The sequence below is a fragment of the Pongo pygmaeus genome, chromosome 7 (genome assembly GCF_028885625.2).
Source record: "Pongo pygmaeus isolate AG05252 chromosome 7, NHGRI_mPonPyg2-v2.0_pri, whole genome shotgun sequence".
NCBI lineage: Eukaryota > Metazoa > Chordata > Mammalia > Primates > Hominidae > Pongo > Pongo pygmaeus.
In genome coordinates, this window is record NC_072380.2 from 153,412,769 (window position 1) to 153,436,519 (window position 23,751).

Sequence of the window (23,751 nt, forward strand, 5' to 3'; positions counted from 1 at the left end):
TAAATAGGAGGACTTTTATTTAATTTTTTGCTGACATACTATGAGGCAAAACAAAATTGACACCATACAAAATAACTTTATAAAATATCATTCACATCATATTTTATCAGATTTACAGCATTCTGTGCATGTTAGGGGTTATGTAAGGAGGTGAAAAAACACTATGCCAAACTTTTAGTATTAGTTTATATACACACAGTAAGAAACAAAACAAGTAACTGTTAGGTTTTCCATGAATTTATTGCAAAAATAGTGCAAACTACTTAACCTAGTAAGCTGTAAAAACAAACTAGAAAGGACCCAGCTAAGCTTAAACACGACAATAGATGCTCAGTTTCTCAGCATTTAGCTTTCTTCACCAGTTTTATCTTGACAAGACCACTCCCCATCTGTTCAGTTTCGGGTGAGTGCTGAGGAATAGAGAAATGTGAAGATGGGCTCTCTGGAGAGACCAGAGGCTCGGGCTGCCTGATTTCAGCAACACATTTAGGATCATGCTACTTCCTCAATCGCAATTTTTCTGAGGTCTGTATTGGGGGAAAAAAAAAAGGTGACATGATTTTTAACCTTGAGCTTAGAAGTAAGTTATCCAACCTCTTGATAACATGGAGAAACGAATTAAGAAAGCAGCATGAACAGGAAGGATTCAGAACATTATTGTCTGCTTATAAACATAGTGTCTGCCTCCTTGGGTGTATTTGGCTAAAGTATTATTCTAATATAGGGCAACCTTCGAGCCAGATATTGCAGCAATTTTTTTTTAATTTTTTTAATTTTTATTTTTTAAGGATACTATATCCCTACAAGAGTAATTTTTAAATTTCTTTCAACAGTCTATTGGGGTCCAAAAAGCATATATCTAAACAAAAATAACAAAAGCAAAACAAAATGCTACATGTAAAAAGCTAAAGAAAGAAAATGCAGCATATTCAGGTTCTTTTTCTTGAGGTACCTATATAAATTTAATCACCTGCCCCAAAGTCCTCTCGTTAGGTTAAAAACACAATGCGTCCTGGGGAGCCAATTGCCCGGCACGTCTTATTACTGAGAAAGTGCAAGAATGCTGATCATCTTATGCAGCATACTAAAGGATGATTTACTCTTTACAAAATAGAGCTTAAGTATCAACCTGATGGAAGTTAGAAAATTAAAAACATTTAAGTAGAATCATCTCTCTCTCTTTTTATTTTTGAGATCCTGCAGCAAAAAGCCTCCCAAATCAACTTTCAAAGTTCTGCCATTAAGGAATGTTGGTTCTCTTGTAAAATTCAGAGACCTCTTTAAAATAGTAAAACTATATACTACAGGAAAGATCCCTAATTTTTATTTCTTATCGGTATAAAATCAAATTCTTAAGACTCCAAAATATTGTTACCTCCAAAGAATTAAGTAAAAAAAGATCGCCATAGTAGGAAAAGTCTAGAATTGTAAACTGCCAAATATAAAAGCATGGTAAGTCATCAACCTATCTCATTTTCTTACCTGTCAGAAAGCCTTCCTAACTTACAGGCACACAGGGCCGCTGCTGAATGCAGGCCTCTGCCTCCACCAAGCCACGAGCTCTGGCTCGCCCCTTTCTGTCCATGGCCATTAGCACCTCCACCAGGTAGGTCAGGAGAGATGAAATCGACAACAGTCCGTTTGCTGCTTATGAAATAAACTCTTAGAAAATGTGCCAGAGGAAGAGGGGGCATGAATGGCTAGAAAAGCAATGATGAGGGTACTTGGGATTTTTTTTTGGCCACCCCTTCACTGGCACAGAAAATGAAGTGATAAGCTATAAATATGTGCATAGAGGAGTTCGGACTTTATTGTTTGTAAAATGTTAAATTTGCTCTTGGACATTTTTTTTTTCTTTTCACAGGGGGGCAGTCGGGATTATAATACACTGTAGCAGTTGGCTGGGGAAAAGTCTATCAAATTCCATGACCAATTGGACTTTTCTCCCCACCTGTAATATAAATAAAATATGTACTGTTTCATACTGATTTTTTTCAATGCATTGGGGTTCAACATAAAAGGCACAAATAAATAAAAATATCATTAAATAAACGGAAATTACAATTTCAAGTTTCATGTGGAGTTGTATCTCACTGTTTGGTTACTTTTTCCAATTTAATTTGACAGACTTAGTAATAGCACCCAACTGTTTAACTGAGGTAGATCCACATTGTAAAGAAAGCTGGGTCCCCTCCATTTTATCTCTAAATTTATGATACTTTTATAAAAACAAAAATCCATTTAAATCATATGCAGAAGCGATGACAGGTGGTACTACCTGAAGAAAGCTTAGAACATGAGCAGGTTTGCAAATAAGACCTACGCCCAAATTACACTCTCCATCAGCCACACAGAAATCTCAGACTGGAGGGGAAAAAAAAAAGAAACATGAAAACAAAACAAAACAAAACAAAACAAAAAACCCTGAAAAAGTCGCAAGACTTTTATAACAGGTCTTTTTGACTGTCACAGAAATGCACAATGGTCCATTTTCATCAAGCTATGGCCGCAGCCAAGCTAGACGAGAGAAAGAGAGACAGAGACAGAGAGAGAGAGGGAGGGGGAGGGGGAGGGGGGAGAGGGAGAGGGAAAGAGAGAGAGAGAGAGAGAGAGAGAGAGGTGTCACTGAATGCTTCCCTTTAACTCCAGAAAAAATATCTTGAATTATGATACAGCATCTTGATCTGAACAGTTTACACTCACTCTGCCTAATATTTTTGCATACTCTGAAACTCACAAATTTAACATCTGATTAAGGCTTAATTTAAAGTGGCATTGCCACCTAGCATCATGCAGGCGTGGACATCTTCAAGACACACAGCATGGTATTCAACTAAAGACAATGACATGAAGCCTCAGAATTGTATTTAGCAGGTACTATAATTTTATAATTAATTTTACAATTCATGTAGCAAATGGAAAATCATACAGAGAGGCCAATGTATATAAATAAGAGTTTATACAGAAACTGTCAATTCACAAAACAGCACTGCATGGTTTCTATATTGCAAGCACAAGACATGGTCACATGGTTCCACTGTACAGGTAGAAACAAGCCCATAGACAATACATAGAGTACCACCTGAAACGAGGCCCTTGGAGCTGCTCAGCTTCTTAGAAAATAGAGAACTTTCAATGGTCATAATACATTTTGATTCAAAATGTCTTCTAAAATGTTTTCATTGTGGGAGAAAATTAAGAAGGGGCAAAAATCCATCTATGGAACTTTTGAATTCATTTTTGGTTCTTTTTCCATTATTTTATAAAAATAAAATAAAACTAGAAAAATTGATAAAACTAAGGGTTAAAACCCCTCAATATGTATTAGGTAAGTAATCTGAAGTGTACCAGAGGTAAGAAAAAGCTGGATTTAGATACTACATTCTTTTCCTGTATTTAATGAGTAATTAGCCACTTTGCTGCACAGAAACTTATAAATTATTCTCTCAAAACTTTTTAAAAAATAAAAACTTGCTTGCCTCTACAGTTATAAAACATGAATTCATACCTTTAACAACTACATAAAAATCCACTATCAAACTCAGGCCTGGAATTTCAACGCAACGCCACCCTCCATGTAGGATTTGAGTTGCGCGTGTCTGTTTGGCTTTGAAGAGAAGCTGGGATTGCCGCCACAGTGCTCCCTCTGCAGCCTTTGCCTCTGCGGAAGGAGAGGCCATTCCTTGCCTTTCAGGATGGTGGGTTGGGGGAGAAAGAGGGGAGGGCCAAGAGGAGCCACCAAGAAGAACTTCCTAGGTATTTAAGAAATAAGTACATGGGATTACTTCCCCACTTAAAACCAATAAAATCACCCCTTGACAGGGAAAGGTGGTTTCTCAGGCCATTGGCCAAGAAACTGCTCAGTACTTGGCTTGAAAAAGCTAGAGATAAAAACTGCCTGTTAAGTAAGTCAAAACTGGTGTCCTATGTGCACAGCTCAAGGTGACAACACACCAAAGTAAGCGGTTTCCCAGGAAGTCACAAAACAGAGCAACAGTAATGAAGAGCATTCCAAAATAAGGGTCACAGGACTGAATAGCACCTTACAGCTGAGGACTTCACACACATTCTACAAAGACATGATTCCAATTCCTTTTTTAAAAAATCTACTTCCATTACAATAAATATTCTTCTCAAGTGACTATGAGAAGACCACCAGGCTTTGCTGATGGTCACGGTCAATGTGTAAGAGATGGGTCTTGCACCAATCTCCTGCAATCCTGGCAGAGGTGGACTTGGTCAGACTATGGGAGAAACCACACGACTAGAACCAAGTGTTTTCCGCAATGAGACCAAGTGCGTCCCCCGCGGCTCCAGACTGCATGGCATCACAGTTTACAAGTCAGGGGCTGAGAAGCAGAAAGAAAGCTTCCGAGGCTGGAGGTCCACGCCTGCCTTGTGGAATGGCACAGGCTTAGTTCCCCAGAGAAACGCAGCCCCAACATGATTCTGAAAGGACACTGAGGACCGGACTTTAAAGGCACAGAGTCTGAGACTGGGTCTTCCAGAACGCGATCAGGCTGGCACCGGTGGAAACAGAGGAAGGCCTTGGCACCACCAGCTTCTTGGGACAGAGGGACCTGCCGTCTCCCACCCAAGACTGCGCACACAACTCCCAGGGTTCAAAGGAGCCCTGGACCCCTACACGAGCACCCCAATCTATGAAGTCGCTTGCACTGTGCCCTGCTGGTTGGTGCTGTGGGGTGTTCTTGGGATCAGCTCACTCATTTTAAGGACTTTGAAGCTGCAGAAAGAATTGAATGAGAATGGCCCCAATGTCCAGTTCCTGGAGACACTTGGGGGAAAGAGTTAATATTTGGTGTTTTAGCTTTAACTCTGAACTACTTAAATCCAAGGAGGTTTTAAATAGGAGATAATTCAGCCTCTTCCTACCCCCCAAAAGGGGGTTGGGGGGTGAGGTGAGGACTTAACCCTTTAGTCATACCACCCACAGCATTTAAAGACCTAACAACACATCTAACATTTCCACACCAACCAATAAGATAGAAACATGTTAACAAAAGCACCAGGAATCTTCAGTTCTCTCACTTCTGAGTAAATTCTCACAAACGCGAAGATGGTGGGAGGGCCCGGCGCACCATTCCGGAGATGCGCATGCAGGAAGCTTGCGGTAGATCTGCGTGCTGCAGCTCCCGTGATTGAGTCGAGGGGCGAGCGGCTGTGCAGCGTCCCCTCGAAACACCCTGGACCAGATTCTGACAGCCCAAGGCCAGCCCAGCGGACCCAAGCAGCCTGTATCCTGGGCCGGCAGGCAGTGGGACACCCACGAGGGCCCAAGCCTCTTGAGGTCTGTCCGCACAGAACAGCGTGGTGGCGGAATTACAAAACATTCTGAGAGAGACTGCAAAGGACACTTAGCTCTTCCGGAATGAAAGCACGCAACGCAGCATAAAAAGCATCGAAACCCCGAACAGCAGAGTGTTAAAGGCAATTGCTTCCAGGTAGTGACGTAGTAGAACCGCCGGAGCCAAACTCAATGTCTGATGAGCAGCCAACATGAGAGCAGGGCCACCTCCAAACACCCAGACGCCTCCAACTGTCAGACCATCGCCTGTTAACTCAGAAGTAAACTCATGGAGAAATTGGGGCGAGCGCTAACCTGAAAATCGGGGAACATATGGAACCCAAAGAAAGAAGCGAAGGAGGCCCGGGCCCACAGCACAGTGTAAGGGAAAATGACATTTCTGACAGCAAAGTGGTTAATCACAGGGAGGGGTGTTCAGAGCCTCCCAGGACTGACTTCCTGCCAGTCTGCATCAGACGGTCCACCGCGCCACTAGTGGGAACTTCTACTTCAAAACACCAGCTGTGGGCCCTGTGTTCTTTTCAAACAAAGGGCCCTGGATTTGAACAGAATGCTTTGCTTTCAACCCTTAGTTTGTTTTGCAGTAGGGAGTGAGAGTCACCCGAGGTCCCAAAGTCAAAGGCCAATTACGTCTGCATTGTCCTTGAAACCATGCAACTATTTTAAATGTATTATTTGCACGACAGTCGGTGTTGAAGCACCTTTGTGATTTCACAGAGTGTATAAAAGAGAGGAGAAGACAGAGGAGGCCATTTTCAACCCATTCGTAGGTAAAGCAGAAAAAAAAAGTGCTTTCTTATATTAAACAGGAAAGTGAAAAGCCAGGCAGGACACAGGCTGTTTCCAGATTTTGCCACACCTGCGCAGGCTCCTGCCAGCCTGATGGACAGCATGCCGTCCCGTGCAGAGAACCCTCCCATGCCATTCGTGCCGGCCGTAGAATCCTAGAATCTCAAAGCTGCACAGCACAGAGGTGACCCTGGTCCACCTGACACAGCAGAGGAGGAGGGGCTGCCCGTGGGTCACATTATGGCACACACATTTTCAAGCCAGAACTGAACAGATAGATGTTCACAATTCAGTTTATTCAGGCAGCATATTGGCTGTTTTCAGTGTGGACAGCTACACTTAAGAGCAAACATGATGAATCTATTGAGAATTCAGAGGTAGCCTTTATCTGCATTTTTTTTTTTTTTTTTTTTTAACTAAAAGGTATTTAGGAACCACCTTCTGTAGTGACTTGGCTAAGCCAATACATTCACTTTAGACAATAACATGGCAAAACTGAAAGAAGCCTAAGCGAGGGCACCGTAATGGCACTGGTGTGACTCGGACACACACACAGACTGGTCTGGGGCTGAAAAACTTCTTGCTGGGTGTGACACAGGGTAGCCTGACCACAGAGTGACACACGGGGGCTACAGTACACGCTGCTACTCCAGCAAAATAACGGGCACAAATGACGGCTTTGACACGACAGTGACCTCATGGCTTTAAGATGACTCTGACCACAGAGACGCAACGAGGCCCTGGCGTCCTAGTAGCAGGCGGAGCAGATGCCTCCCGTCCGGACCGTCCCAGGCTGGGTGGAACTCAAAGACCATGCTTTGGAGAGTGACGGTAAGCGACGAGGAATCAAACAGACCACAACAGTGTTCACAAGACTGCAACGAGTCTGCTTAGGACTAAATCATCAGGCACCAAGAGACCATGTTCTCCTAGTAACAGATCTAGAACTTCCCTTCAGAAGAAAAAGAAAATGAGGCGAACTTGTCCTTCATAAACGGTCCACAGACACGAAGCTAAGGGGCGGAACAGAGTTCAGTCCACACAACTCTAACACATAATACTGAATACGAGGCGGTGTCTCCACAACAGAGTCACGTGTTGCATTCATATCACTTCTCCTACCACAAATCTATTTACAATCATCTCAAACAAGTACAGCAGATGCGAAGTGGGACATCGTAAAAAGAAGTTGTCAAAAAATCAGTGCAATTATTTTGAGTCGAAGATTTTCCTCATAAAAAAAGAGTCAGCATGTGTGTGTGTGTAACAGGGGCACCCCCATGACAAAGTCACAGGTGCACTGCATCCGCACCGAAAAGCGTCACAGCAGACGAGACTGCTGGCACGGCAGCTAGAGCGCAACTCCTCGGTCACTTTGGGGAAGGGCTTCAAACATAAATAAAATACTCACGTTCTGCAAGCGAGGCGCATGAGCACTGAGGAAGTTTCTGTTTCTATTTATTGTACATTCCTTTTCTCGTGAGCGTGAGAGATGGGTCAGACAGAGGTCACAGGAAAACGTTGTATGGCTTGTCTGGGCCACTGGGATTGTCCACTGTCTGGATTATGTCGACTTCTAAAGCTCCTCCTAATGGAACTGCCTTATGTGTAGGAAAATGCCCATGAAAAATCCTTTTAACTGTCCAGCGGGTCACAGTCCCGCTGAAGGACTCATCCAGTTCCCAGAGGCGCAGGGAACAAGCCACGGGCCACCCCAGCCCCAAAGGCCTCCTGGGGACACTCCGGTGTCCCGGCTGCCTGACATGTGGCCGGTCTATCCTTAGCATATTGTATCAAATATATAATTTGACTGAAAAACTGCCTTGTAAAAATAAAATTTAAACCACCCCGCAGATCAATGTAAAATTACATTGCTGCATATATAAGAAAAACAATTCATCCAGAAAAATCACATTTGTGGCTTTCAAAAATAAATCATCCAGCAAACTTGAAGGTAAACATTAGGTAATTTATAAAAGTTGGGGAAATAATTTCTATCATATCCATTAGGTACCACATGCACTGGAATATCTGTGTCGGCCAAACCAAACCAGAGCAGAAAGGAAAAAATAAATAGCAATATTTGCATTTAACAGCAATAAAAGTAACAAATAACAACAACAATAAAACCCCCCACCTACTAACCCCACTACAGGAACTGAACTGACATGATCTGTTCTAACGGGCACTCAGTCACCGGGGTAAACATTAGTGATAGCAGTTTAGCTCAGCCTCAAACAAACAGCGTGGAGGTCACTGCCTGCTTCCAACAGTTCCCTCTTGGGCAAGCTGTACAATGGTCACGCACCGTTTGTGGTTCTAGAGTGCAAACATTCATTCAAAGGAGTGTGAGACCACCACCGAAAAGCAACATCATCTGGAAAAGAAAAGGGAGACCCTAATGTGCAATAAGAAGTCTGCATGTAAAGACTGCTTGAACCAGAGAAAACCAAAACTTAAGGAAAACGATCCCTTTCTAAAAGTACAGCTATGCCCAGTTTTACAAAATTTATCCAAACCAGGAAAATCTGAGCTTAGGACACACAAACAACAGGACAGTGGCTTTGCATCACCGAAGGGCTTTCACGCACGAGGGCAGCTTTCCACTGCTCCCCTGGTGTTCGTTAATTGCTTCGTCATTACAGCAAGAACTTGTCAAATGTGATAGGGTAGCGGTAAATGGATGCGAGTATATCAATGTTTTCAAAAAGTGAACATGTAAAAACGTACCAGGAAGAGTCCCAGTACAGGAATCGAATTGGGAGACCTCTTTTAAAGAGATGAGATACAATCCCAGTTTTTCTTTTAAACAAACCCAGACTTCTACAACATAATTTTCACATTCAGTTTGCTTAAAGCAAGGCACACCTTACTTAACAGTGGGATGGGGACAAAGCCAGCGAGTGGGCACCCCTCAGATCTTAACAGGCCCAGGGGGGCAGCAGTGGACAGGGAAGGGTGGCGAGGCCTCAGGCACCCACATGATCAGACGATCAGACGCCGGGGAAGGGGCCACCTCTGGCTTTCATGTGAACAGGGCTGGGACTTACCCTACTGTACTTTGAGATTTTACACTGTCTCAAAATTTATCCTAATAATGCAGGGATTGGTAAAAATTTGAGAAAACAATTGTTTACCTGAGAAATTGTAACTACAGCCATTTAAACTCTGAATCATCAGACATGTAGAAAGGTGTGCAGCTGACCCAGCTGGAGATGTTTGGTCTATTAATGTTTTTAGTATTAAAAGTTTTATAAAACAAGCACAGGGCTGTAAAAAAGTACCCTTCTCAAAGTACTCCGGCCCACTAAAAATAAACGTTTTCCTTCAAAATGATTAAAAAAAAAAAAAAAAATTGTAGTCCTACTTTTCTGCCAGCCCAGTCTGTCTCAGGCATCCGCTCAGGAAGCACCTCCTCCCTGCCGGGTGCTGCCAGAGCTGGGTCCTCAGACCCCAGGGAGCCCAGGGCTGCAGGCCATCGCTTATGCCCAGGCCAGCCCTGAAGTACCGCACGCAGGAGGTGGCAGCAGGCCCACAAATCTGCATTTTAAACAAGAACCACCATCCCCCAGACAGCCTGACGCAGGGGGAAGAAACACACCTTTGAGACACATGGTTCCAGATGATTCTAAAAATGGCTGGAAACTAATCTAATTTCAGATTTGAAAAGTTATTAGTCACAAGATTCCCTCCTTAGCTTGAATGCATCCATTAATTTAAGCTATGAGCATGTCTGTATCCTTCTGAAAAACAGGAGAAAGTGCCACTTGCCAATAAAACAAAAGGAACTGCCATTTCTTAGAGTGGGAGCTTCTGTCATTTAAAAAGATAAAAAAAAAAAAATAATACAGCCAGAAGAGACTAATGCCATTAATAAGACACTCACACACACACAGGGACACACGCATGCACACACACACACACACAACCACTCTGAGTACACATCTTCACAAATAATAGTCATCCCTTTGTCATTGCCGCCAATATCCAGGCGAGGTATCCGGAGACCCCCCACCTGCGGCTTGCTGCCCCTCCTGCTGCCTCCAAAGCAGCTGAGCACAAAGGTGGAGGGGGTGCCGCTCAGCAGGAGGCAGCTCCTTTGGCACCCCACCCCACCACAGTGCTGAGGTAAGTGTCGCGCAGGGCCGGGGAGGGAACAGCAGCAGGAAGAGGGGACCTACGGAGCGCACAGCAGCACTAGGGGAGGCTCGCCTCCTTCCTGACGCCTCTACACGGAACATGGATTTGAGTCTTACTAAAACTGTACAGAGACAAAAAAGCCCACTCAGCACAAACAGAGTTGTCTGTTGTTAGCCTTCAAAATCGTCCGTGGTGTCACTCTTAGTGCAACAGTTTCTAGATTGGCAAACCCATGTCTGGGGCCCCAAATGCAAACCCCAGAAGAATGGCCCATGCCCTCTGCTGGCCCTGCTATCCTTGGGCCTCCCAGGGCCGGGCAGGCTCCTTTGCTGTGACTGACGGCCTCACGCCCAGCAGAGCTACCACCGACAGCTTTCTACTAATCTCAGTGCACAGATCTATGAAAGTCATCTGACAAAAGCGCACACGGAGAGGAGTGAGTCCCCACACATCCATGTTTCCCAGCAATGCAAGAATAAATAATTTCCACTTGTGCTTCATCAGCTGAGTGAGTGACACACGGGGATGAGGCGGCAGGGAGGGTGGCAAGCGGCACGGAGGGCACATCCGCCCCTCCCGTGGGTACACGCTGCACAGTCTCCACGGGGGGAAGCGGGTTGCTGTCACATTAAGTCAATTGCATATTCCTGTCCTTAAGCACTAAGAACTGAGAGGCGGTCCCATCTCCAGGCTCCAAAACACTCTTGATAGGCTAAACAGATCACAGAAGCACCCCATAGTCAATAAAATGAAAAAACAGCATCTATCTATCACATTAATACTGCAAACCAGATATATATATTTTTCTCTTACATTAAAGACATAACAGTGAAAAAGGATTGTACTGTATTTATCGCCACAGACCCGTATTCTTTAAAAACTTTGGAAAATAAATGTCACAGTCCTATAGGACAAATCTGATGATTAGACTGTCAGTATATTGTCTTTTTTCTTTTTTTAAATACATTTTTTATTAAAATGGCACTTGTCTGCCAACCTCTCTGGACCTGGAAATGCTGTAAACACACGGGGCCCACCTTCTGCCACTGTTCCTTAGTTCAGGCCGGGTGAAGGGCGGTGCTGGCAGAACACGGCACCTGCGGACACCTCTGCATGGCCACCGGCCCTCAGTCGAGGAACTTGGGTGAGCCACGCCAGGGGCACACGAGCATCGCCTGGAAATCAACTTTAGTGACAACATCAGAATGTTCAAGGCTTTAAAACCACACTTGTGTTTTGTGTTGCTTTCACTCTCAGAAGATTCACAGCTAGTTTGAGCCCATCAATTTCATAGAGAATCATGTATTAAAAACAAGTAAATTGAATGACCAAATAAATTAAAAATGTTTTAAAGCCCTGAGTTCATAGACTGGTTTTAGGAGATTTTTAGGATACACGGGACTCTGTTTTAATAAGCAGCTTATAGATTTTAGCAAACCATATTTCCTATGACACTGGGTTCTCATACAGGTCTGCAGTTCAAAATCCAAGTTTGAAATCTGGGACGGAAGGCATTCTGGAAAACGGAGAATCTAATAAAATCAATGACGTCTCATGTTCGATGCTGGCTGTCACGGAAGGGCTGGCCATCTGTTGGTCTGAGTGTAGCTGGTCTCGTGAATCCCACTCGGTACACAATCGCTAAACACTAAAACATGTCAAGCAAAGTACATGGTGCGCAGAGTGTCTTGGTGAACCTGGACCGCCTTGGCCAGTGCTTGGTGGTCTCGCCCGTTACTCTGCCCAGAGGTATGGCTTCCTTCAGCACTGCAGGGATGAGACAGAGAGAGAATGAGAATGTGCAGCCTTAATGCACGACGAGGCGGCGCGTCGATCACTAAGTCGGGATGGCATGGCGGGAACCTGGGGGAGGGGAGAGTCCCATGCTGACGGCCATGCCACTAACAGGCCTTCTCGGGTGCCGGCTCCAGCCGCTGAGGCCCTGCCCCTTCCCCTTTTGGAAAAGCAGCTGCCAATACCCGTGACAAAAACCACCCCTGCTGTGACCTCCAGCCAGGCATGCCACTCACCTGTCATGTTCCTTATCCACCAGGTGGTACCTGGCCCGGAAGGCTACCAGGTGAGCGTAGTACGCTGGCGCTGGGATGGACACGGAGCGTGTGCAGCGCACGTAGGTGTGACACAGCTGGTAGGTTAGGATCTGCAGCTCATCAGAGGAGAAACGATTGTCGTCCCAGAGGACATGATAGTGCGAAGGCCTGCTTGTCCCCTAAAAGAGATCAGAAGAGTAGACAGTTGGACTCGCATAAAATCTTTAAAAGGATACTGTGGAGAAGATTTATAGTTATATTATTAAAAATGCATCACAGTCTGGACGCGGAGGCTCACGCCTGTAATCCCAGCACTTTGGGAGGCCAAGGCAGGCAGATCACGAGGTCAGGAGTTTGAGTCCAGCCTGGCCAACATAGTGAAACCCCGTCTCTACTAAAAATACAAAAAAATTAGCCGGGCGTGGTGGCACGCGCCTGTAGTCCCAGCTACTTAGGAGACTGAGGCAGGAGAACTGCTTTCTGAACCTGGGAGGTGGAGGTTGCGGTGAGCTGAGATCACGCCACTGCGCTCCAGCCTGGGCAACAGAGAGAGACTCCTCCATCTCAAAAAAAAAAAAAAAAAAAAAAAAAAAAAAAGCATCATAACTACATATAGTAAATGGCCCCATATTTGTAAAACTGTATACATTTATTTACACACAGAAAAATCATAGCAAAGATATAAAGCAGGCTGGGCCCGGTGGCTCACGCCTGTAATCCCAGAACTTTGGGAGGCCGAGGCAGGCAGATCACGAGGTCAGAAGATCAAGACCGTCCTGGCTAACAGGATGAAACCCCGTCTCTACTAAAAATACAAAAAATTAGCCGGGCGTGGTGGTGGGCATCTGTAGTCCCAGCTACTCGGGAGGCTGAGGCCAGAGAATGGCATGAACCTGGGAGGCAGAGCTTGCAGTGAGCCGAGATTGTGCCACTGCACTCCAGCCTAGGGGACAGAGTGAGATTCCGTCTCCAAAAAAAAAAAAAAAAAAGATATAAAGCAATATTGAAAGTGGACGTAACAAGGACAGTGCCATTTGTGTATCTTACGTTTTATATAATTGATTTATAATGGCAAGAAAAAGACCTCTAATAAAAGTTACACATTAGGCCAGGTGCGGTGGATCATGCCTGTAATTCCAGCACTTTGGGAGGCCGAGGCGCGCAGATCACCTGAGGTCAGGAGTTCGAGACCAGCCTGGCCAACATGGCGAAACCCCATCTCTACTAAAAATACAAAAATTAGCCATGTGTTGTTGCGTGCGCCTGTAATCCCAGCTACCCAGGAGGCTGAGGCATGAGAATCGCTGGAACCCAGGAGGCAGAGGCTGCAGTGAGCTGAGTACGCGCCACTGCACTCCAGCCTGGGCGACAGAGTGAGACTCTGTCTAAAAAAAAAAAAAAATTACACATTAGCAGTAACATTGTAGAAGTGAGAGTGTGAACGTGAGTACCATTTTACACACCTCCTGTGGTTGGAGATCCTTTGAAATGAAAGCAGCACCAGCTGCTGACTGCAGGCCTCTCTGCCACCTCTGCCTGCCTGCCTGCCCGCCTCACCGCCTGCTCCACCTGCCAGCCTCCCAGGCCCTTCCGACAACAACCTGTCCAGCACAGTCCCTGCCACCTGCTCTGTGTCTAGCCCTGTGCCGAGGCCCCTGGTGCTGGTGGGCATTGGAACGTTCATCCCTGATGCTCCACCGCACATGCTCCGGCACCCCTTTCCTGGCGTGTGACTGGTGGCTGTCACAGGGGCCCAGGGGAGTGAGGGCATCTGTCTCCATGGGTCTGCTAAGGACACAGCAGCAGTGGCAGCCTTGGGCCATAAATAGCTCACCAGAGAAGCAACCCCCGTTAGAAAGATTTTGGGTAGAAAGTTCAGGGAGAAGAGTTTGCCCAGGAAACATGCCCAGGAGGCCCTGGTGGGTGCGGCTCCCCCACCAGGAGGGAAGACTGAACAGAGGGCACACGCAGGCAGGGCACGGCTCCAGACCCATCTCACCAGCCCTGGCAAAGCAAGCCAACACTGGGATAGGCGCTTTGCACCAAGAAGTGCCACAAACCCTGCACGCACTCCATCGCCTGCTTCTCAACAACCCTTCGAACAGCAAAACCCACTCTCAGCTCCCGGGCTGCAGGCTGGACCTGGCCCACAGGCCACGGTTCACCAGCCCCCATTCCTTCTCTGTCAGGCATGTGAACAACATGACATTTTTAAATATTTCCAATGGAATATTAAAGGTACGTACAAAGTTCATAGCAAATCTTCAAACTCTAGGGTTCAAATCCTTTAGGAAGGGATATTCAAGTCCTTACTTATACTTTGAAAAACCAAAAGCCCCTCTGATCAAGCTCTCTGCAGGCAGGGACGGCACGTGACTAAGGTTCCTCCTGTCCCCAGGGTGAAGCTCTGCAGAGCTGGGGAGGGGCAGCTCCTACCATGGACGTGGTGCTCCTGCTCCTGTCAGTGCTCACAAGAATCGCCTTGGGCCAGATGGGGGTCCCCTCATGAAGGAACCCAGGAGAGCCTTGAGGTGATAACCAACACCATGGCAACCTTCTCTGAGCACCCAGTCCTTGGCTGGAGCCTGGCCCTGGCCAGTGATCGTGCGAGGAGGGGACGGCAAGGCTGACTGCGCCAAGTGCTCGTGAATCGACACGGAGGCTGCCCCATGTGGTCCCTACAGCAGCTTTCCAGTGGCCTTCTAGCTGCCACCCCATGGCAGCCCCAGCGCCTCATTCCTGCTCAGACCTCACCAAGCTCCAGCCACACCACATCCCCGGCTCCCCAAGGCCCTTGGTGCTCCCTGCTCCTCAGTCCTACTAAATGGGACTTCCTTCTTCTGGGAGGCCCATGCTGACCTGCCCCCCCAGGCCCCTCTCCCCACCCCAGCGGCCTGGCACAGCCTGGGCTCGCCGGTTCCCTGGTACTGCCTGTGTGGGCCCCTCACACCACATCCCACGTGCCAGCCAGAGCGCAAGTGTTTGCTGAATGTGGGGGATGACACGGCAGACGGCCAAGACTCTGTCCAAAGGGGACTCCCGGCCTTACCTGGATGCCAGCGTGACTACACAGGTAGAAGTCGAACTCGGTGGGGTGGGTGATTTTCGTGTCCACAGTCGTGCCTGCTGGAATGTTTCCACTTTTCCCAACCTTCGGCAACACAGGCATCTCATTAGACACAGCCAGGGACTGGCAGAGCCAAGCAGGCGGGCCAGGCAGCCGCACCGCCCGCTGGCCAGGGTGCCCTATTTTGAAGTTTTTAAATTGGCTAATACAGGTCCTCGGTAGTTTAGTGTTACATAAAATTTAACAAGTGCTGATCACCAAGTTAAATGAGTTAATGTTCTGTGTAGGCTGGGGTTATTTTCCGCCCACTCTCATGAACGCCCGTGAGTTCAATGCAGTCTTTTCACTGCAGAACGTGCCTTTAATGCCTTAAGAGTCCCTCACTACTGTTGGTGCTATTTTGATTCGAGGTCAAGATGGAAACTGTCACCAACATACAAATCTAAAGCTAAACCAGGTGACTGGCTGCAGATGGGCCATCATCCGAGCACAAGCACACCGGCGCTCGAGGCAGAGGAGCTGGGAGGCTCTGAACACTGTCAGGAGCGCCTGTGCTTTGCTGGTGGCTTGCTCCCAGCACCTGAGAGAGCAGGGCGGCTCCATCAGAGACTGTCCCAGAGGCCAGGGGTGGTACATATAACCATTCAATGGTTTAATTACAAGGTCACAAGCATGGACCAAAAAGCCAGCCAAGATGCAGGCACGGCCACCACAGCAGCAAACCCCCACCCCACAAGCCCTGCTCCGGCATTTAGCAGGGTCCCTGATGAATGTTTCCTAGTTGTACACATTTGAAATATACATACAAAAAAGAATCTCCAGTGTGTTCCCTTCTTTGCAATTTTTTTTTTTTTTTTTGAGACGGAGACTTGCTTTGTCACCCAGGCTGGAGCACAATGGCGCAGTCTCGGTTCACTGCAACCTCTGCCTCCCAGGTTCAAGCGATTCTCCTGCCTCGGCCTCCCGAGTGGCTGGGACTATAGGCATGTGCCACCACGGCCAGCTAATTTTTATATTTTTAGTAGAGACGGGGTTTCACTATGTTGGTCAGGCTGGTCTTGAACTCCTGACCTCATGATCTGCCTGCCTCAGCCTCCCAAAGTGCTGGGATTACAGGCATGAGCCAGCACATCCAGCCCTAATATCTCTTTTCAAAGTAGTGTTGGATTTTGTTCATCTGCTTTATTTCTTCTTCAGTTTCTACCTCATTCATTATATTCCATTCTAGGATGGAGAAGTGGCGTGTAGGTGTCACCAGGAGCAAGCTGACTTCAGAGCCCTCCTGCCTCCTGCAACAGAGATCTGGGGGCTGCAGCGGGGAGGAAGGGGGACAGGGGAAGACACCCAAGGCCATGAGTGCCTCAGCCTTCCCTTGACTCCTGGGGACTGAGATCTCTTATTCCCATCCTTCCTATGTCTTTAGGCTTCTTTTATTGCTCTCTTTCTTGTTGTACAACAAATTCATCTAAATCTACAGACTGCACTGTCTTAGCTGCATTGCATAAGGCTTGACAGGACATTCCCGATTCTGTTAGGTTCTGAGTACTTTGTGATTTCTATTCTTGTTACATGTTTAATGCATGAGCTACTCAGCAGTGAATTGAAAGTTGAAAACATTCTTCAACTTCGTTTCTACTGTTGATTTAAAATTTAATTGTATAATTATTAAAAAAATATGGCTTGAGACTGAAGTTTGGAAAGCTCCTGAGACTTCCTTTGTCCTGGTAGAACTTTTATAACCCTTCCATGTGAACGCAGCTATTTGTAAGGAAGATTCTATCTAGCTATTAGACCTGGCTTGGCTTGTTCATTTCACTCTTCCAATTTTCAGGGTTTCTTTTCTTCTTCTTCTTTTTTTTTTTTTTTAAGACAGGTTGGAGTGCAGTGGTGCAATCATAGCTCACTGCAGCCTCAACCTCCTGAGCTCAAGCAAATCTCTTGCCTCAGCCTCCTGAGTAGCTGGGACCATAGGTGTATGCCACCATACACAACTAATTTTTAAATTTCTTTTAGAGATGGGGTTTCACTTTGTTGCTCAGGCTGGTCTTGAACTCTTGGACTAATACGATCCTCCCACCTTGGCCTCCCAAAGTGGTGGGATGACAGTGTGAGTCACCACACCTGGCCCCAGTTTTTTTTCCCTTAGTTTTTCATTTTTGTCTGGAAACAGTATAATAAGAGCTGTGTAAAAATATCCATCTTTGATGGCGTGTTCATCAATTTCTCCTTAAAATTCTGTTAGTTTTTGCTTTACTTTTTTTTCTTTACATAATTTGGTGTTAGGTACATTCAAGCTCATTAGTTGCTTTATCTTTTTGGTGAATCATTCCACTTATTTATTTATTTATTTTTGGGTATTTTTTTTTCTTTTTTGAGACAGTCTCACTCTGTCCCCCAGGCTGGAGTGTAGTAGCGCAATGTCGGCTCACTGCAACCTCTGCCTCCCAGGTTTAAGCAATTCTCTTGCCTCAGCCTCCCCAGTACCCAGGACTACAGGCACCCACCACCACGCCTGGGTAATTTTTTGTATTTTTAGTAGAGATGGGGTTTCGCCATGTTGGCCAGGCTGGTCTCGGTCTCCTGACCTCAGGTGAGCCACCTGCCTCGGCCTCCCAAAGTGCCGGGATTACAGGCTTGAGCCACTGTGCCTGACCTGGTGAATGATTCCTTTTACTGTGATAAAATATCCTTTTTCTTCACTGTGATGCTTAACTTCTGTTTCGCCTTCCATTTGCACAGTAGACCTTCCCTGTGTCCTTGCACAGGTGTGCCTGTAGGGAGTCTAACACTCTTAAGTATTCTTTCCTGGGGGTGCCAAGTGGATGATAACCCTCTGCCTTCCGGCCCTGCCTTGACCAGGTCAAGGTCTTCTGGTTCAGTCCAAGGCCTCCTTTCTGGGCAGGTCTCTTTCCTTAGGCAGCTACCTTGATGTTATGCAGTTAGGACAATGTGGATAGGTGTGAGTTTATTTTTACTTATCCTACTAGGAATACGGAAAACACTTTTAACCTGGGTCTCCTATCTTTCGTCAGCTGTGGAGAATTCTCAGCTGTTCTGTCTACAACTCTTGCTCCTCCTCATTGTCCTTCCGGAACACCTGTGAGATGAACCGTGGCGCTTCAACGCCGCCACCTCTCCTCCCCTTCTCAGCACCACCTTCCAGCCCTGCCACAGGCACCTGCCGGGAGGGTCCAAGTTTGCACCACTCTGCCAATTCTTTACGACTGCACAGCTCCTTGCTGTGGTTTCCAAATGGGACTTTTTCAGAGCCACCTCTTTTGGTAATCTATTAGATAAGTGACATCTTGTGCCTAGAACTAGTCTAGGCCTATGGGATTTATAAATTAAGACTTTTTGGTGGGGCGCAGTGGTTCACACCTGTAATGCCAGCACTTTGGCAGGCCAAGGCAAGAGGATGGCTTGAGCCCAGGAGTTTGACACCAGCTTGGACAACATAGTGAGACCCTGTCTCTACAAAAAATAAAAAAAAAATTAGCCAGGTGTGGTGGTGGATGCCTTAGTCCTAGCTACCAGGGAGGGTGAGGTGGGAAGATCACTTGAGCCCAGGAGCTAGAGGCTGCAGTAAGCTATGATCGCACCACTGCACTCTAGCCTGGGTGACAGAGCCAGACCCCATTTTAAAACAAAAAAAAAAAACACAAAACCCTCCAAAACAACAACAAAAAAACTTCACCAAATCAAGGACAGCCTTCTCTAGTGCCCAAACCTGGGTCCCCACAAAGCCCCTTGGAGGACAGAGTCACCCTAGAGCCTGGGACAGTGGCACTGTGGCCAGTAGGTTCTCTGTGAGTGTGCTCGGGGTGTGGGGCTGAGGGGAGAACCGTGCCCCCTGCCTGGAGTCATGCAGAAACTCACCCGCTCGTTCTTGTCAGTGCAGAAGAGCCGGGTGTGGTGCCTCTTCTGCACCACGATGAAGGTGATCCCGGGCTGGTAGTCTTTTTCCAGCTTGATACAGGCCTCACGGATGGCCAGCAACTCGTGGTGGAGAACCTAGGGGTATGGGAGGGAGGAGGTTGTGCTTAAAGATGGTAGTGCGTGTGAGCAACGGTCCCACGTGTGGGTTCTGGGTTTAGAACACCCAGCCGTGGTGATTCTGAGAGACAATGAGTATGTTCACGGGGAGGTGAAAACACAGGAGGGCAGAAACCATCCTCTCTGCAGAAAGGACTGGATGCAGGAGGAGGGGGCTTGGCACTCAGGAATGGGAAGAACACTTCCCCTGGAGGGCGCAGGAGGTTGTGTGTGTGCAAGGGGCGCAGCCAACGCCAGGGATGCAGGCTGGGCTCTGTGCTGAGAAGGCACACGCAGAGGCCAAGCTCCTGCAGAAGCTCAGGGCAGGCTTTGGGCTGGGCGCAGTGGCTCACGCCTGTAATCCCAGCACTTTGGGAGGCCAAGGTGGGCGGATCACAAGATCAAGAGATCGAGATCATCCTGGCCAACATGGTGAAACCCCGTCTCTACTAAAAATACAAAAATTAACTGGGCGTGGTGGTGGGCACCTGTCGTAATCCCAGCTACTCGGGAGGCAGAGGCAGGAGAACTGCTTGAACCCGGGAGGTGGAGGTTGCAGTGAGCCGAGATCCTGCCACTGCACTCCAGCCTGGTGACAGCGAGAGTCTGTCTCAAAAAAAAAAAAAAAAAAAAAAAAAAAAAGCTCAGGGCAGGCTCCAGCCAGAGGTGCCGGCAGGTCAAGGTGTATCCATTCTGTCCTCCTAGGAGGCCATGGGTCTCAGGAACGAGCTCTGCTTCCACTCTGGACTGGGAAGGCAAATGCGGGAGCTGGGCTGCGTGCCATCCCGCCTCCTGATCAAGGCGGGGGAGTTCCTAAGCTCCTGGGGCAGCCACCGAGGATGTCTTCCCACCCCACTGGGTGGGGCTCCTCCCCCAACAGGCCCGGGGCGGCTTTCTTCTGCTTTTCTTGCTAACACCTCCCAAAGATGCGACTGTGTGGCATGGCGAGGGGTGGGGAGGAATCGGCTCTAGCCAACGGGAGAAACATTCAGGGCACCCACTGCCCGGGTTCCAGGCCAAGATGGACTCATTCCTGCCCACGGGTCACCTTGATCTGGGGGTGCTGTGTGTGCTCTCAACCAAAGACAGCAACAAAACTCCCCTCACCCCTCTGTGATGCCTTCCTTGCCTGTCCAGACCCAGCAGTGACCCACTGTGGCCGTCTCTCTCTACATCCAGACAGTGGCCGCGTCCTGGCGACCCTACTTTCAACAGAGCTGCCACCTATCCCTCCTCCTGGCCCTGCCTCCACACCTCTCACACTGCAGACAGGCGTCCCCAGGCACAATGAGCTCCCCACCTCGCAGGGACACCCGACAGCTCTCCACAGCCTGCAAGGCAAAGCCAGGCCCTCGGGAAGCCCCCAGATGGAGCTCTGCTCTGCAAGTCAGCGGGACTCAAGTGTCTCTCCCTCATCTCTCGGTCCCTAGGCCCACACCCACCCCTCCTCCTCTCCCTCTGTCCTGCCTCAGTGTCACGTGTCAGGGTCTCGACAGCCCCGTGTCCCATCTCCTCCCCGGACCCCCTTCCATGCTGTGACCCCTTTCATTCGGCCCCAAGATCAGCCTTGGGGCCGAATGAAAGCCACATAATTGTTGCCATTCATCGAGTGTGGTTCTGCTGCACAAACAGGTGAATTACAGACCCCGGAGAAGTGGAGGGAAGGTTCCAAGAGGCGCCCACCTGCTGGAACTGGCCTTCAGAGACGCCGTCGCGGTAGAAGATGATGCGGGTAGGCTTGAAGCGCGTGGACTTATAGAACTGGATGAGGAGCTCGCGGACCATGGCGGCCAGGTCTTGTATGATCTCCTGCCGGTGCTGCTGCACGCGCACGGTGGCGCAGTAGCGATTGGGGTGGGCGTCCATGCTGCCCACCACCTGCAGGAACAGGCAGTGAGTGTGGTCAGGGGTTCCCAAAACTTTCCTCTTCTGGGCATGTGCCTGGACTCTCGGGAAGATGGGGACGAGAAGTGTCCCCACCCTGGAACTCATGTCACAGTCAAGTGACAATGGCTGGCTGGGTGTGAACTCAGCCTTTAGGCTTTTGGTGTCTGGCAATAGTGTTCGTAAATACGTACTGAAGTACAAAAATTTGCCAAGTTACATAGTTTAAAAAACACAAAACAAAACAAAACAGGCCGGGTGCAGTGGCTCACACCTGTAATCCCAGCACTTTGGAGGCCAAGATGGGCGGATCACCTGAGATCAGGAGTTTGAGACCAGCCTGGCCAACGTGGTAAAACCCTGTCTCTGCTAAAAATATAAAAATGAGCTGGGTGTGGTGGTGCGTGCCTGTAATCCCAGCTACTTGGGAGGCTGAGGCAGGAAAACTGCTTGAACCCAGGAGGCGGAGGTTGCAGTGAGCCGAGATCACACCACACACTCCAGCCTGGGCAACAGAGTGAGACTCTATCTCAAAAACAGAAAGACAGATTAGAACTATCCTCTGCTTGGCATCAGATGTGGCTGAATTAATCAGTCCAAAGAAGGCAATGGGTGGGGGTGTCCCTATTTCTTCCAAAGAAACTACAAGCACATCAACAGAGAGCATCCTGAAGGCACACCAGCCATGCGAGCAGACACCGGAAGGTGCCAGCCACAAAGACGGCAGACAGAGAGAGCCCAGCACGGCTCTGCGGTTTCTTTGTCGGGGGCCAAGGGAGCGTGAGGGATGAGGTGGCCCAGCTCACGGAGGGAACCGGGTAGATCCCCACGTGCCGCTCCACCCTCTGGCTGGGGAAGGCGAGGTCCTTGAATTTTGAAAAACACTGATGGAAATAAAACCTCTCATGTCACTGAAAAATAGGAGCTGCTTCTTGGCAATCTGCCTCCTTCTTCGTAAATCCTTACTGAACAAGTTCTTTCCCAGTTAATTCTCCCACTATTCCACATCCTTTGTCCTGCCTTGGGCTATAATTTTTCTCTTAAACCAAGAGAAAAATAAATAAACTCTGTAATGTTTCCAGCTGGTATAAACAGAAATACATTAACATAAACAGAAATCTGTTCCTATTGATTGAGAATTGTGGGGATAGGGGATAAACACAGATTTCTCTGTTCCTGAAAACTTGAAAAAAAAAAAAAAAAAAAAAACCAGCCTAAGGCTCCAAAAACCCAAGATATAGTTGAATGCTTCATAACATTTGTATAGAAAAAAACAAAGCTAACGGGGACCAGGTGAGGTGGGAACAGGGGAGGGCGCCAGCCCGCTGTGCTGCGGGCTTTCTCCAGCTGCAGGACCCTCGGGGGCTCCCCTCTGTGCCCTGGCTCCCTCCTGGGCACACTGGTGCCCAGCTGTGGCTTGGTGACGGCCATGCGGTGCTTCACCATCAGAGGAAAGGGCTGAAAATGGCTCAGCATGGCCAGGTGCGGTGGCTCACACCTGTCATCCCAGCACTTTGGGAGGTTGAGGCAGGTGGATCACCTGAGGTCAGGAGTTCAAGACCAGCCTGGCCAACATGGTGAAACCCCATCTCTATAAAATACAAAATTTAGCCAGCCATGATGACAGGTGCCTGTAATCTCAGCTACTTGGGAGGCTGAGGCGGGAGAATTGCTTGAACCTGGGAGGCGAAGGTTGCAGTGAGCTGAGATCGCACCATTGCAATCCAGCCTGGGCGACAGTTACTCTGTCTCAAAAAACACAAAAAAACAAAAATAGAAACAAAAAAACCCACAAAACAACAACAACAAAAAAAGACTCAGCAACGTGAGCAGCGGTCTATGTGTGGGAGTGGTGGGGTTGTGATTATCGGGCCAAGTGGCAAGAATTAGTTGATGCATGTGAATTTCCTAAAGGAAGTGTGCCCTGAATAACACCAGAGCACATCTCATGTTGCTTTTCTTCCACCTGGGGCAGCTCGAATGGCTTCCTTGCGTCCCAGATAGACTCTCTTGCTCCATATTCTCTCCCAACTGATGAAATAATAATGGTAGCATTTTCTTTTTCTTTTTTGAGAGAAAATCTCACTTTGTTGGCCAGGCTGGAGTGCAGTGGCGCAATCTCTTCTCGCTGCAGCCTCGATCTCCTGTGCTCTGGCAATCCTCCCACCTCAGCCTCCTAGGTAGCAGGAACGACAGGCGCACGCCACCACCCCCAGCTATTTTTGTAGAGACGGGCGTTCGCCATGTTGCCCAGGCTGGAATGTAAGCATTTTCCGAGCATCTACTATGTGCCAGGCACCATGCCAGGGGCTTAACTACATCATTTCCTGATTCTCCCATGAGGTCAACATTTGTTTCCTCATTTTACACCCAAGAAAGTTCTGAAACATTAAGCTCATTGTCCAAGAAAAACAAGAAAATAGAAGCAGCACGGGCCTGTCTGAGGTTCGGGGCTGTGTCCA

General features: G+C 47.9%; 1 protein-coding gene across 8 annotated transcripts in view; it reads right to left on the reverse strand.

Moving 5' to 3' along the window:
• The window catches only part of AGO2 (argonaute RISC catalytic component 2), a 118,078-nt gene continuing 94,327 nt past the window's right edge, over positions 1–23,751 (reverse strand). For 6 of the 8 annotated variants that reach the window (XM_054499832.2, XM_054499835.2, XM_063669139.1 and 3 more), the window contains exons 15-19: positions 21,089–21,283; positions 19,250–19,384; positions 15,356–15,457; positions 12,286–12,485; positions 1–12,022 (exon numbers count right to left, since the gene is read on the reverse strand). In XM_054499832.2, coding sequence (XP_054355807.1) covers positions 11,914–12,022; positions 12,286–12,485; positions 15,356–15,457; positions 19,250–19,384; positions 21,089–21,283 — 741 coding nt within the window. In that variant the 3' untranslated portion in view covers positions 1–11,913. The remainder of the gene's footprint in view (positions 12,023–12,285; positions 12,486–15,355; positions 15,458–19,249; positions 19,385–21,088; positions 21,284–23,751) is intronic. The other 2 variants (XM_054499834.2, XM_063669138.1) reach the window with 1 other exon arrangement.